A 13,166-nucleotide genomic window follows, 5' to 3' on the forward strand; every position below is an offset into this window, starting at 1 on the left:
CTTGGGGCAGAGCGGAGGAATCCCATCCAGCATGACACTGAACAGGATAGGGCTAATGGCGCTGCCCTGAGGAAGTCCTCTCTGGAAAGGGAAAGTGGCCGAAAATTCACCATTGACGCGAACTTGAGAAGTGCGACCCGCCAAGAAGTTTTCACCGCAGCAGGTTGCCCTCCAGGCCAAAACTTTGGAGTTTGTAGAGGAGCGCGCGATGGTGGACACTCCCGAATGCGTGTTTGAGATCCAGGAACACCGCTAGGCAATGCTTATTGGAGGCCAGAGCGCAGCTGGCCGCAGAAGCGAGACGAATCGCATTGTCAGTGGCACGACGACCTTTTTGGAAACCCGATTGTTCCGGAGGGAGCACCTTGTTGAGCTCTAGATACCAGGCTAACCGACCAAGTACCAGTTTCTAGTAGATTTTCCCCAGATTTGGGAGAAGAGCAATGTCCCTGTAAGAGGTAGCGTCCGTAGCGGATTTCCCCGGCTTCAAGATCGGGTGTACGATAGCGTGTTTCCACCTCGAAGGCATCACCCCTTCAGCCCAGAGGCGGTTGTAGAGCGCCAAGAGTGCCACGCGATAGGCCGGAGTAGAGTTTTTTATGATCAGATTAGATACATTCTCCCTGGGGAAGTGTTGTGCAGACCGGAGAGAACGCCATAGAGTTCTTCTTCGAAGAAAGGAGTATTGTAACTGGTAGGTGGGCTAGCCAGGAAAGAAGCCGAGACATACTCCTGGTCAAGACGAAGCGCCGGAGGAGGATGAATGTCAGAGGAGCAGTCGCCGCAAGGCGAAGAGGGAGATGAGGTTGAGAGCTAGATGACGTTGCAGTCTGGCTAGGAGAGGAGGCAGGAATTACTTTGTAGTTGCCCTTTATTCCGCGTGGACGGGGATTTCCCTAATTTATGTTTGTCCTGTCCAGGTTGAGTGGTTTCCTGCTCTGCTTTTCGGTGTGCTCTCTGTTATGCTAGGGGTTATTGTGTGTAAAAATGTGCAATTGCCCCTAGTTATTGACATATTGTTATTTTTATAATTAAAATTTTTCTGGCAGACTTATTTACCTGCTTTTACAGGACAAGGTGACGTAATTTTACGCGCAAAATTAGTTTTGAGATCGAGCCATTATCATGCGCTATAAAACAAGAGGATTTTGATTGACTAAAGCTGCACTAAATCCCACCTTTTTCAAATGTCGTTTTTTTTACGTTTTAAAAATTTAATAAATAAAAAAAATTATTAATAAAATGAGCATAGTGGTGGCACTAGCCACTTCACCAGATGGATTACAGATTTGATTGGAACCACACTAGTAGTTCTTCATCAAACTTTTAGGCTCTGAAGTAAATAAACAGTATTTATTAGAGAAAACCACCTAATATTTTTTAACGTGAGTTCGGTTGCGAAATCAAGTTATTTCATCATCTATACTATTGGTTAATGCTTGTCGCTATCCTTAAAAGAAATGTTGTAAATGTAAATATTTCACTATACCATGACTTTATTTTTAGATACTTTCCAACTACTGACGAACAGTAATTTCACTAATAGTTAGTGCCATGTCACTGTTTATCAATTAGTATTTTAATGGCATCAGTTAATTGCATAACACAAGTAGTTAAGTTCTCAATGGCTTCCGTTCTTCTAGCTTCTTGTTGTGCTGAAACTTCACACATTTTTTTCAAAACCACTAACACTTCAGATTCTCTTTCCGATTTCTCTTCTAATAGCCTACAAATTTCTGACAAACTTTTGGATTCACCAGCCTTTTTAGACGTCAATACTTGGACATCCATGGATTGTTCAAACTCGCTGGAAGTCAAATCTGAAGAACATTCACTAGAGTCTTTCTTAGTGTCAAGTGGTGCAAGTTTACATGATAAATTGTTCTTGCTTTGGTTAACGATTCTTAAAATCTTTGGATCATTTTGGTAAATAGCATCAAAAGCATCCAAATAAGCCCAACGGGTAATGCAAGGCCGGCCATTCTTTAATTTTATCATCTGCCTCTCCTTAGCTCGTTTGTAAGTTCCCAGAAGATTACACCATTTCTTCTGTAGTTGTTTCCATTTGTAATCATAGTGATTTTCCTTCATAAGTTCTTGTATTTTCTTCCAAAACATAAATTTCCTAACATTTGGGGATCGTAATCCTGCGCAGTTCTGCTTTACTAATTCAACCAAGAGCGTTGTTGAAGCAAACGTCCATTTACCTTCAAAATTAACGGTATCTAAATGGAGAGATTATCACCAATTGAAAACAATTTAGATGGTAAAAAGATTTACATTTGGTTACCTGAATAAAGTTCTCTTTCTTCTGTGGTTTGTGGTGAAGAACAAGACACATCTTGATATCCTAGTAAATCTTGAGAAGAGTTGTTGCTTTTACCTGTATCATTAGCTACTTCCTGCTGGCGTAATACATTCGCTATAGCTTGAGTTTTGGCTTCTTGCAAAAGTTTAGCCGCGTAAACTGGATCTAAATAAAGTTTAGTTTGGATTTACATTGGACAGCTGACATTGTGATGAACCTTATCTTTGAAAAACCAAGTCTTACCGTTGGAATATTTCGCATAATCCTTCCCACTAAGCATAACATAATATTTATTTGACAAATCATTATTATCGACTAAAGTTACTTTCGTCCACCAGCTAGCAGGTTGGGTCATTGTTGATAATGTTTATATATTTTGTTTTTTCTTCTGATTCTGAAGAGCTTTTCAGACATGCTACCTGATCATGCCCTTAACTTCTAATTCCCCGTAACAATTATCACTTATTCCAGATCAGAAGAACGTTAAAGTGAGAATTCTTAGAACTTTCAAGTGCTCAAACCTTCAGTTTATGCAAATTAACAATGTAATTCGCCAATATTAATTTTTATATAAGGAAATGATTGGGGCTTCTTTAAACTATTTGAACCAAAGACCACATCAGTGATGTTCCGGCGCGATTTAGGAATGTACTTTCCACCTAGGTCAAAATGTACTTTTGGAGGATAAAATGTACTTTTTGTTTATAAGCTGAGCGGCGCGCGCCATCTATGAGTTTTATTACCAAAAAGCGCGGGAAATTTAAAAACGTTTCTAGATTTTAACTTTTTTATTGCTATAATCATATGTAACTCATAAGTATGCCATAAAAGCATTTTTGTTAATGAAACCTTGTTCACGGGATATGACGTAAATTACGCCACTTACAATTCCGTGACGAAATACGCGTCATCAACTTTACTGATTGGAAACGGAAGTTAGTGAGAATTCCTCACGCGTTTCTGGCTTTGTCCTTGTCAAATTTAGTACGTGAATCGCGATCACATGATTTCATTTAGATGGTAACCTTTTCAATAGCGCAAGGATTATAAGCATTTTTGCATTTTTGGGTCCGCTCAATGTATGTTCCACTGAAACAAGGTCTCATTGAATTTTTTTCAATGGAAATGTTATACAGAGGCATACTTATCTGTAATTATGTTACATATGCTATAATAAAAGAACAAACTTTAATAACGCAGATGTTCCTAGGTAGAACTCAGATGTTACATTACACAAAATAAGATGATGGACGCGAAAATTGCAAATACAAGCAATGAGTGGAAACAAAAATAATCTAAAATTTTAATATTTTCAACTTAAATTTTTTTTGTATATTTTCAAAAACTTGTTTACAGTCTCCTTGATTTTGATAAGCGAAACTGTCCAAAGTTTCCTAAAACCCACCCCCACTATTGTGTGGTGAAAACCCGAAAATAAACAGTAAAAGGAGTAAGTACACAAAACATTCCACAAAACCAATGTACACCTGTTACCCCGCGAGTGCTTCAGAGCGGCCAAGTAGATTGCACTTCATTTCCTGCATTTAAAGCTGCTCTATGTCTGCAAAAGGGGTTGACCCCCCCTATTGATACAGATGAACGGTCAAAAGAAGAAGTCCGAAATATTAACTGCCTTTAAAACGCAGCTGTCCTTGAAAACCAGTATTCCAGTAAGTCGGAGCTATGAGCGGAATTTTGCTATCTATACAGGTGGCTGAGGTGGGGAGGGTGGGAGAGCGGGGTTTACAATGGAAATTCGGAGATAAGCTAAAAAATTGTGATGGTTCAATCCCCCAAATTAAAAAATGTACTAAATATATGTCAAAAATATAAAAATGTATTTTCGTTTCATATATTTTCAAAATGTACTAAATCCGTATCTAAAAGTTTACTTTGGTATCATAAATTTACAAAATGTACTAAATACGTATTAAAAATCTCAAAATGTATTTTTGTACTTCAAAATCAAAAATGTATCAAAAAAGTACAAATGTACCGCCTGGAACATCACTGGACCACATATACGCTTCGCTTCGCTTACTAGACAGGCGTGTTCCTAGGAAAAACCTGTTAACAACAACTTAACACCATTGAGTTGGGAATATTAATCTAGAGGTCCAATCGAAACGTCGGATTTCAGTATTTCGCGAAACAAGTTTTTAAAAATAAGAATACTGTCGTCTGCTCCCATCGGCGTCCCAAATGACGAGAAAACGTTATCATTCTACCCGTGGCGCCGTCTATCTCTCAATGATTCGTTCAAATAAGACGCGTTTTCAAGCAAAAAGATTTTTTTTCTTCAAAATAATGGATGGCGCCACGGGTCATATGATAACGTTTGCTCGTCATTTTAGAGCAGACGGCACATTCGTATTTTTCAAAAACTTGTTTCGCGGGGAGCAGATTTGATTGGATCTCTAGATTAATATTCCCAACTCAATGCTTAACACCTAGGGGTTTTCATATTCCTAGTTTTTTTTTATTCAAGGAAGGAAGATACAAGGGCTGGAGCTATTCCAAGTGCCAAAAATTGACCCCTTATCCGCGATTAATTCAATTAGGCTTATTGCTGGGAGCAGCGTTGCCAGGCAGAAATGATATTGCAAAGACAACAGAGTGTATTAAAACAGAAGTCTCGTAGTCTTCTTCAATGCAACTGGAATATTTAATATTCTTTGGTTTCTTTTAATTGTGTCGGTGATGGCTTGAATTTACGCGTATACGGATTATTTAGAACACGATGTGGTAATGTTTGGCTAGTATTTGATAAATATGTTATATTTGGGCTGTCTTACCTTTGGAGGGTCTTTAATAATAAGCCGCAATATAAATTTTGAAAACCAAGGCTTAACAATCAGGTTTTTGGACCGACTAAGTGACTTGAAAGATTTTTGTGTGCAGTAGAAATCACGACGAACAAAAATATCGAACATTGCTAACATTATTAGATGTCTATTTTATAGAAGCTTGTTAATATATTTTATTAGGTAAGAAATAAATATAAAAGCTAAAAATGGAAGACTACCCATTCAGTATTTCAACTCTTCAGAAAGCAGTTTATTTTTGGTTGAAAATCAAAAAAGTTTTAGTAGAGAAACAAAGAAATTCTGGCTGAATGGAGCTAATTTTATTTTATTCCTTTGCAGCGTTGCTTCAGAGCTGAGCTGCGTCATATCAGAGGTTGTTGTACGACATTTTAAAAGATAAATTTTATTTAAACCCATCGTGACGCACTGCAGGTTGTTGTACGGTTTGATTTCTCTGATTATGATTTCAGCGAATAGATAAGATGGCGGAAGCTGATAATCAAAAAGAAAAATTGCTATTTTGCTTATAAATGACCTTTTTAATGATGACGAGATTGAAGAAGATTTAATTAGACCATCCTTCAATGTAATAGTTATGTATTCCATTGCCAAAAATTTCACCATCTGCTTTGCGCACGAGCACGAAAAAGAATTTGATTGGAAGCGTTATTTCAAAACTGGAAATTAGAAAACCCCGTACAACAACTTTTTTTCATCCGATGCTCAGCGCTGGGCCTTTTTTGAGTTGTTAAACGCACCCATAGCAAAAGGAAGGTATTTCTGGTCCAAATACCCATTTAGGCGTAGCTTTGATCGTACCATAGATCGGGAAAACTTTTGGTCTCCGGACTGCATTGGCAAATTTGGTTCTTCGGCCTCCACCGGAAATTTTGTCTCCACACTCCAGTTTCCACTGAGAATATTGAGTCTCCAGTCTTCCGTCCACCCGTCTCCACTGGGAGATTTTAGCTTCTGAGCCTTGGGCCACCGACTGAAGATTTGGTCTCCAGTTTTCAGGCCACCTGCCTTAACTGTATAATTAGACCTGCAGTCTCTACTACGAAATTTGGTCTCCGACTGGAGCAGAGCTGCTAATGTATGGATCGTACTACATTTCCTTCCTCTCCTTGACCTCCATCAGATCTTCTATATAGATTGATTTTCAACTTTCTGGCTATCCAACTGATTTGGAGACCTTAGCGCAGTGTTTGAAAGAGGCAAAATTTTTTTTAAATGTAGACTCACTCAAATAATATTTTTATATATTTAGTTCAAGACTCGAACAATATTTAGTTCAAGACTCGAATAATATTTAGTTCAAGACTCGAATAATATTTAGTTCAAGACTCGAATAATATTTAGTTCAAGACTCGAATAATATTTAGTTCAAGACTCGAATAATATTTAGTTCAAGACTCGAATAATATTTAGTTCAAGACTCGAAAAATATTTAGTTCAAGACTCGAAAAATATTTAGTTCAAGACTCGAATAATATTTAGTTCAAGACTCGAATAATATTTAGTTCAAGACTCGAAAAATATTTAGTTCAAGACTCGAATAATATTTAGCTCAAGACTCGAATAATATTTAGTTCAAGACTCGAATAATATTTAGCTCAAGACTCGAATAATATTTAGTTCAAGACTCGAATAATATTTAGTTCAAGACTCGAATAATATTTAGTTCAAGACTCGAATAATATTTAGTTCAAGACTCTAATAATATTTAGTTCAAGACTCGAATAATATTTAGTTCAAGACTCGAATAATATTTAGTTCAAGACTCTAATAATATTTAGTTCAAGACTCTAATAATATTTAGTTCAAGACTCTAATAATATTTAGTTCAAGACTCTAATAATATTTAGTTCAAGACTCTAATAATATTTAGTTCAAGACTCGAATAATAATTAGTTCAAGACTCGAATAATATTTAGTTCAAGACTCGAATAATATTTAGTTCAAGACTCGAATAATATTTAGTTCAAGACTATTTATTAATTTACTGAACAGGTAAACATCGAAAAATATTACTAGATAATACAAAAAGACCATATTTTTAGGATCCTTAAGTTTATTTTATATATTTTTACAAAGAATTAATCATAGTAATCAATAATATACAAGGTTAAGATCATATCAAATAATTAAAATCATCATAGCGGGAAACTAACCCAAGCCCCAGAATAAAAGTAATTATGCAGGGACCGCAGAAAACCTCAATCATGCGACTTTTGAAGCCCTTAATTCAGGTGGCCGGGTTACAATGCGTAGGAGGGTGGTGGCAAGCCCTGCATGCCACGAGATCGAGCCAACAGCTCCCTACACTAACTCTATCAATATGGTTTTAGGGAGGTTTCAAACCCAGGTTACACAGGCCTGGGTAATTTGCACTAGCTTCCCCCTCTCCATACAGGTCTGATATAATTGGGGGTTTTGGCTCTGTTCTCTTAAAATTAAGAATTCGTGGAGGATGATGCATTGAAATGAAAAGTTAAGGTGACAAAATTTGTTCCTAAATTTTATCCTTCTCACTTGAAATTATTTAAGTAATATTTGCTAATACCTCAACCAGTTTCAAAAATAAGCTTTTTAAAAAAACAGGTAGTTGTGACCACAAAACCCTCCTACTTAAAGGGCAACACAAGTGAGCTGGCATATGTATGCAAAGTGCGAAAATTTACGGTAGATTGCGTTGCCTCCGCCAGTCAGAGTGCGGGCTTGAGGGGTTAATAATGCATATCACTTTTTCATTTTTTGCCAGCTCACTTGCGTTGCCCTTTAAATATGACAGTGCTCGTGACCACCCCTTCAAATGTTTTTACATTATCTAATTAAGCCACTGCCTTCTTTCAAAGACCAATAACATCAGATATCAGACCAATTTCCATCAGTAGAATTTAAATTTCTGTATAGATCTGAGTTGTGATATTTTACTAATTCTAATGACTAAATATGTTCTCAGTTTTGATTTCAAGGTCACAAATCACCCAGTGTAAAGTACTTCGGAAAATCTCAGCTATTTGAGTATAATTTTGTACATATTTAAGACTAAGTGCTAGGTCTTAATTACGGTTGAATTTTGAACTCAGACCTGATATTTTGTCATTCATTATTAAAGGTACTACTATGACTTCTTTTTAATGTAACTTGCGTCAATCACCCTTAGCTTATGGCAAGAAATTTATACTTCTTTTAAGCATATCAAATTTTATAAATTAAACTGAAATTTTTAAATTATGAATTGTATGCAAGTGTTATAACTCACAAGAAAACAATGGTAAATGTATCAAATAACTATTAATTTATATTTTTACAGGAAATTGATTCAATGCTGTTACTTAATATATAATTTTAAGAATAACATTGGCGGCGTGAGGGGAGTCCATACAAGCTATTATCTCCTTGTAATACACTTGGGGCCCCATAAACTGATTTCAAGGAGCTCTTGGATAATGGAAGTTGATGAAGGCTAAAAGCACCCCTCTCGTGAATGTCAAAAGTCTTCATGAGCACCCCCTCAAGTTTACAAATCCTAAAGACTTTTGCCAGCACCTGCTTCAACTTCTCATCACCGAAAGCATCCACCAGATCCAAAAGCGGCCGCTTTCTAGAAACATTTTCAGCCCACCCTTCTTAAAATCCTGGCGCTGCCACAGGAGAGTAGCAAAAAAATATATATTGGCAAAAACGTTTTTACAACAGTAAACACATTCCTTTAAATTTTTTTTCAAAATGTATTACCTGTTTTACTAAAAATAACCACATTTTTGGTATAATAAAGTAGAGATAACTTTTTGATGTATGGTTTTTTACTGATAAAAATTTTGTCAACACAACGAACACCCATTCCCTTACATTAGTGTTATTCAAATAGGAAATTTAACTTTCAGTGTTATCAATTTTCATCTTTATTATACAACTCAGTGTCAGGGCCTGTGGTGGCTTTAAGTATATGTGACAAGTGCCATTTTATTCTTTAGCTTACCTTGCAAAGTACACCATTATGGCCGATGAAGACCTTCAAAGACCGAGAATAATTTATTTTCTTTTTTTTTAAATAACATTTTTCTGAAAGCAGAATCTCTCGTGCATAATGAAACCGTTTAGATGTAAATGATCTGAGCTTTGGTCGAATGAGGAAATCTAAATTTTCAAAAATGAGGCATGAAAAAAATAAGCTTCACGTTGCCTATTCCGTTACGGTACAATTTACCAATATAAAATGCATAGAGAAACATGATACGAAATAGAGTACAAAAAATTGTCACAAAAGCCTAAATGTAGTGTATTTTTTATTCTAAAACCAAAGAGCTCAGGGGGGGGGGGGGACCACTTAAACCAATGGGTTGGCTGCTATAGTGCGAGATCAAAGTTGGTTGTGGTTAAACTAAATAATAATAAAAGCTTTTTTTAAGTATCCATTTATATAATTACACTGCTTTACAAAAGGGGGTCTCATAAGTAAAATATTAAATTATCAATAAAAATAAATCGTTATTTGGTCCAGCTTCTAAATTGGAGTTGTTTTTAATATCACTTGCCAAGTTGTGCCTTAGTTTAATTAAATTATCTCTAATACTTTTATTACAGGTTTTATTATCATTTTTGCTTAATCTAAATTTTAAAATCGTAAATGTCTAACAAGATGACAAAATTATACCACTCTGAAGTACTTCAAAAAAAACTTTGGGTGAAGTAAGGTACACAGACACACGAGATTTTCGACAAAGTGTTATATTTATTTGATACCTTGGGCGATGAGGAATATTTGGGTGCAAGAATTATGCGGCGCAAATTTATATTCGCGGAGATATTTAACTTTAAAAATGTAGATTTTTCAATGGATGTTTACTAAAAATTCCTGATTTCGAATTTTTAGATAACGTAGAACACCTGACGGTTGGACGATACTAGGTGCGTTTGGCTAGGTACTGTCCTCTCGGTCGCGTTATAGACGGCCCATCGCTTTTTTTAGTATGGGGTTGGGGTGGCGCCGCGCGCCCCCAGCGCTCGAGCGAAGCGAGTGCGCGGCGCCGTCAGGCGCCAATAAGGGGAACGCTTGATATTCGTAGTCGTGTGTTCTGAGGCAGTGCCATTTATTCTATGTTCCATTCATTTGGTTTTACTTTTTTCATTGGTTTTACTGCACGGAAAACCACTTGAATATTTCGGAAATAAAATATATATAAAATAAAAAACGTGTGTCTGTGTACCAAATTTTTGCCAAAACTTTTTTTTTAAATGAATAGTAAATATAAAATCTCAATTAAACCATCGGTTTTTTTTTATCATAATACATTTATACAGATGTTTTTTAAACTTTTTACCTACTATTCCGGTTGGCCAAGTCGGAATGTCGACTTTTAGCCCTGCTTGTTTATACATTTACAACAATTATCATACCATTAAAAGAGCAAAAAGAAATAAGAAAAATACAATATATAATTACAGAACTAGTTAAAGAAGAAAAAGAGAACAGCGATTACCGAATTACATCAATATGTTAGTGAGGTAAAATTTTCTGTAATTAATGTTCGAGCAATTGTTTTAAACTCATTAAAACTAATATTAGAGGGAGGATTGAGTTCATTGAATAATTTCGGTGCAATGTAAAATATGGAGTTTAGTTTTAAAGTTGTTCGCGCACTAGGAACTTCCAAAATATATATTTTCCGCGTGAAATACCTCGATAGATGACTAAATACAAATGGGTTATAAATATACGAGTTAAGCCATTTTTATATTAATATTAAGCACTGGAATTTGGAGATGTGGTAAATATTTAGAATATTATTTTCAAACAATATAGCTGTATGCGTTAGTGGAGGTTTATTTTCAATAATATGTATTGCTCGTTTTTGAAGATTATGTAATCTATTTAGATGACTTACTGAGGTATTCCCTCACACAGGGATCCAAAATAATAAATGGGAGTAAATAAAGGCATAGTACAAATGTTTGCAGGTCTCTTTTTTAGAAATATTTTGGTTACATCCTATTATCCTAGTGGTGGGGTGGCGGAGTGGTTAGCACTTTCGCCTCGCAGCAAGAGGAGCCGGGTTCGATCACAGCTTGTGGCGCTGGGTGAAACCTCGGAACAACTCCTTCTGCGTTGAGTTTGCAAGTTCTCTCCCCACAGGTTTAAGGGGTTTTCCCCCAAGCTCTTCGGTTTCCCCTTCCATAAAAACTTGTCGAGGTTAACGGTAATAGTTAGTGTAGGGAGCTGTTGGCTCGATCGCGTGGCATGCAGGGCTTGCCACCACGCTCCTACACACTGTAACCCGGCCACCTGAATTAAAAGCTTCAAAAGTCGCTTGATGACTTAGGCCTAAGGTGGTGCCTTGGGTATTAGCCTAGCTGATTATTATTATATAATTACCAAAGGCAATTTTTTTAGAGATTTTATTAAAAAGCTCCAGATATTTGTGTTCTGATACTTCTTTTAAGGGGGTGTTAGACATCGAAACTGTATTATTACTCGTATGGTTTTCATTTATATTAGAAAAGAGCATACCCTTACCAAAAAATAAGTTGGATTTCGGTTTGTATTTAGTTTGTATACACATTATTAGTTGATATTGAGTTGGTATTAAGTAGGCTCAAGTTGTCAGCATATTTCAAGTTACTATTAAAGGGGTAATAAGTTGTTATTCAGTTGGTAGGAAAATACTGCTTTTGCTAAGTTTATAATAGTTGGTTTTTAGTAGTCAAGATCGAATTTACATAATATTTTTAAGTTGAATTTTAGATGTTTCCCTAGTAGGATTTAAGTTGCTTTTAAGTAGTTAAATGTAAATGTTGATTCTGGTTTAGTTGGAAATAAGTTGATTAATAAAGAGGATTTAAGTTATTTTTAAGTAGGCATTTGTCCCAAATACAAACTGAAAACCAAGTTGAAATACAAGTTGTCGTAAGTGGTTTTTAGCCAACTTATTTTTTGGTAAGGGATATAAACTCACAAGAATAGTTTTAAACGTTTTACGTAATTGTTTCATTCCACATTTTATTAAAACTATTCAATTTTGAAAATGAATTGTTGCTTTAAAACTTCTTAAGGTATTTTTAAAGGTTAAAATGTTATATCACAGCACAATTTAAAGGAAATAATTAATTAAATATTGGTATCTAATCAAACAAAAACCATAATTATATTTGGCAGTTCCTGAGACTCAACACCACTCACAACGCTTTGTCACTGCTGTAATAAGTAAGATACATCTCCCAGATTTAATTCGAAAATTCGTTAAACAAACCTAAAATGATAAAATAATCATTTTTTTTAATGTTATACAAATAAAAAACATCAGTTGTCCCATGCTTTCTTTGACTGCTAACTACGGTAATTTGCTTTTTAAAAAAAAAACAATTACTGAGTAGAAAAAATAACTAACTAAAATATGTAAGAAAGCTATTTATAAATAATAAAGCAGAAGATACGTATTTCAAACGGAAATATAGTACCCGGTCCAATATGTCATAATGGTAAATATCAAAATATTGGAGTCTTGAACTAAATATCAAAATATTGGAGTCTTGAACTAAATATCAAAATATTGGAGTCTTGAACTAAATATCAAAATATTGGAGTCTTGAACTAAATATCAAAATATTGGAGTCTTGAACTAAATATCAAAATATTGGAGTCTTGAACTAAATATCAAAATATTGGAGTCTTGAACTAAATATCAAAATATTGGAGTCTTGAACTAAATATCAAAATATTGGAGTCTTGAACTAAATATCATTCGAGTCTTGAACTAAATATCATTCGAGTCTTGAACTAAATATCATTCGAGTCTTGAACTAAATATCATTCGAGTCTTGAACTAAATATCATTCGAGTCTTGAACTAAATATTATTCGAGTCTTGAACTAAATATTATTCGAGTCTTGAACTAAATATTATTCGAGTCTTGAGCTAAATATTATTCGAGTCTTGAACTAAATATTATTCGAGTCTTGAACTAAATATTATTCGAGTCTTGAACTAAATATTATTCGAGTCTTGAACTAAATATTATTCGAGTCTTGAACTAAATATTATTCGA

The 13,166-nt window shown here is 35.1% G+C and overlaps 1 protein-coding gene across 1 annotated transcript; it reads right to left on the reverse strand.

Moving 5' to 3' along the window:
* Positions 1-1,472: 1,472 nt before the first annotated feature.
* Positions 1,473-2,943, reverse strand: LOC149948617 (uncharacterized). Its single transcript, XM_090172264.1, has 3 exons — positions 2,552-2,943; positions 2,291-2,473; positions 1,473-2,225 (listed from the first exon to the last, which is right to left on the reverse strand). Exons 1-3 carry the CDS (start codon positions 2,661-2,663, stop codon positions 1,558-1,560), a joined length of 963 nt encoding a protein of 320 aa, XP_090028390.1. The 5' UTR covers positions 2,664-2,943; the 3' UTR covers positions 1,473-1,557.
* Between the last annotated feature and the right edge of the window lie 10,223 nt (positions 2,944-13,166).

This window comes from Leiobunum rupestre, chromosome 4 (genome assembly GCF_980474605.1).
Source record: "Leiobunum rupestre chromosome 4, qqLeiRupe1.1.hap1, whole genome shotgun sequence".
Taxonomy (NCBI): Eukaryota; Metazoa; Arthropoda; class Arachnida; order Opiliones; family Sclerosomatidae; genus Leiobunum; species Leiobunum rupestre.

Coding starts and splice junctions, on each gene's coding strand:
- LOC149948617 (XM_090172264.1), bottom strand. CDS start 2,663: ATGACCCAACCTGCTAGCTGGTGGACGAAAGTAACTTTAGTCGATAAT. Junction 2,474..2,551: donor TTATGCGAAATATTCCAACG/GTAAGACTTGGT, acceptor AACTTTATTTAG/ATCCAGTTTACGCGGCTAAA. Junction 2,226..2,290: donor AGAAAGAGAACTTTATTCAG/GTAACCAAATGT, acceptor CTCTCCATTTAG/ATACCGTTAATTTTGAAGGT.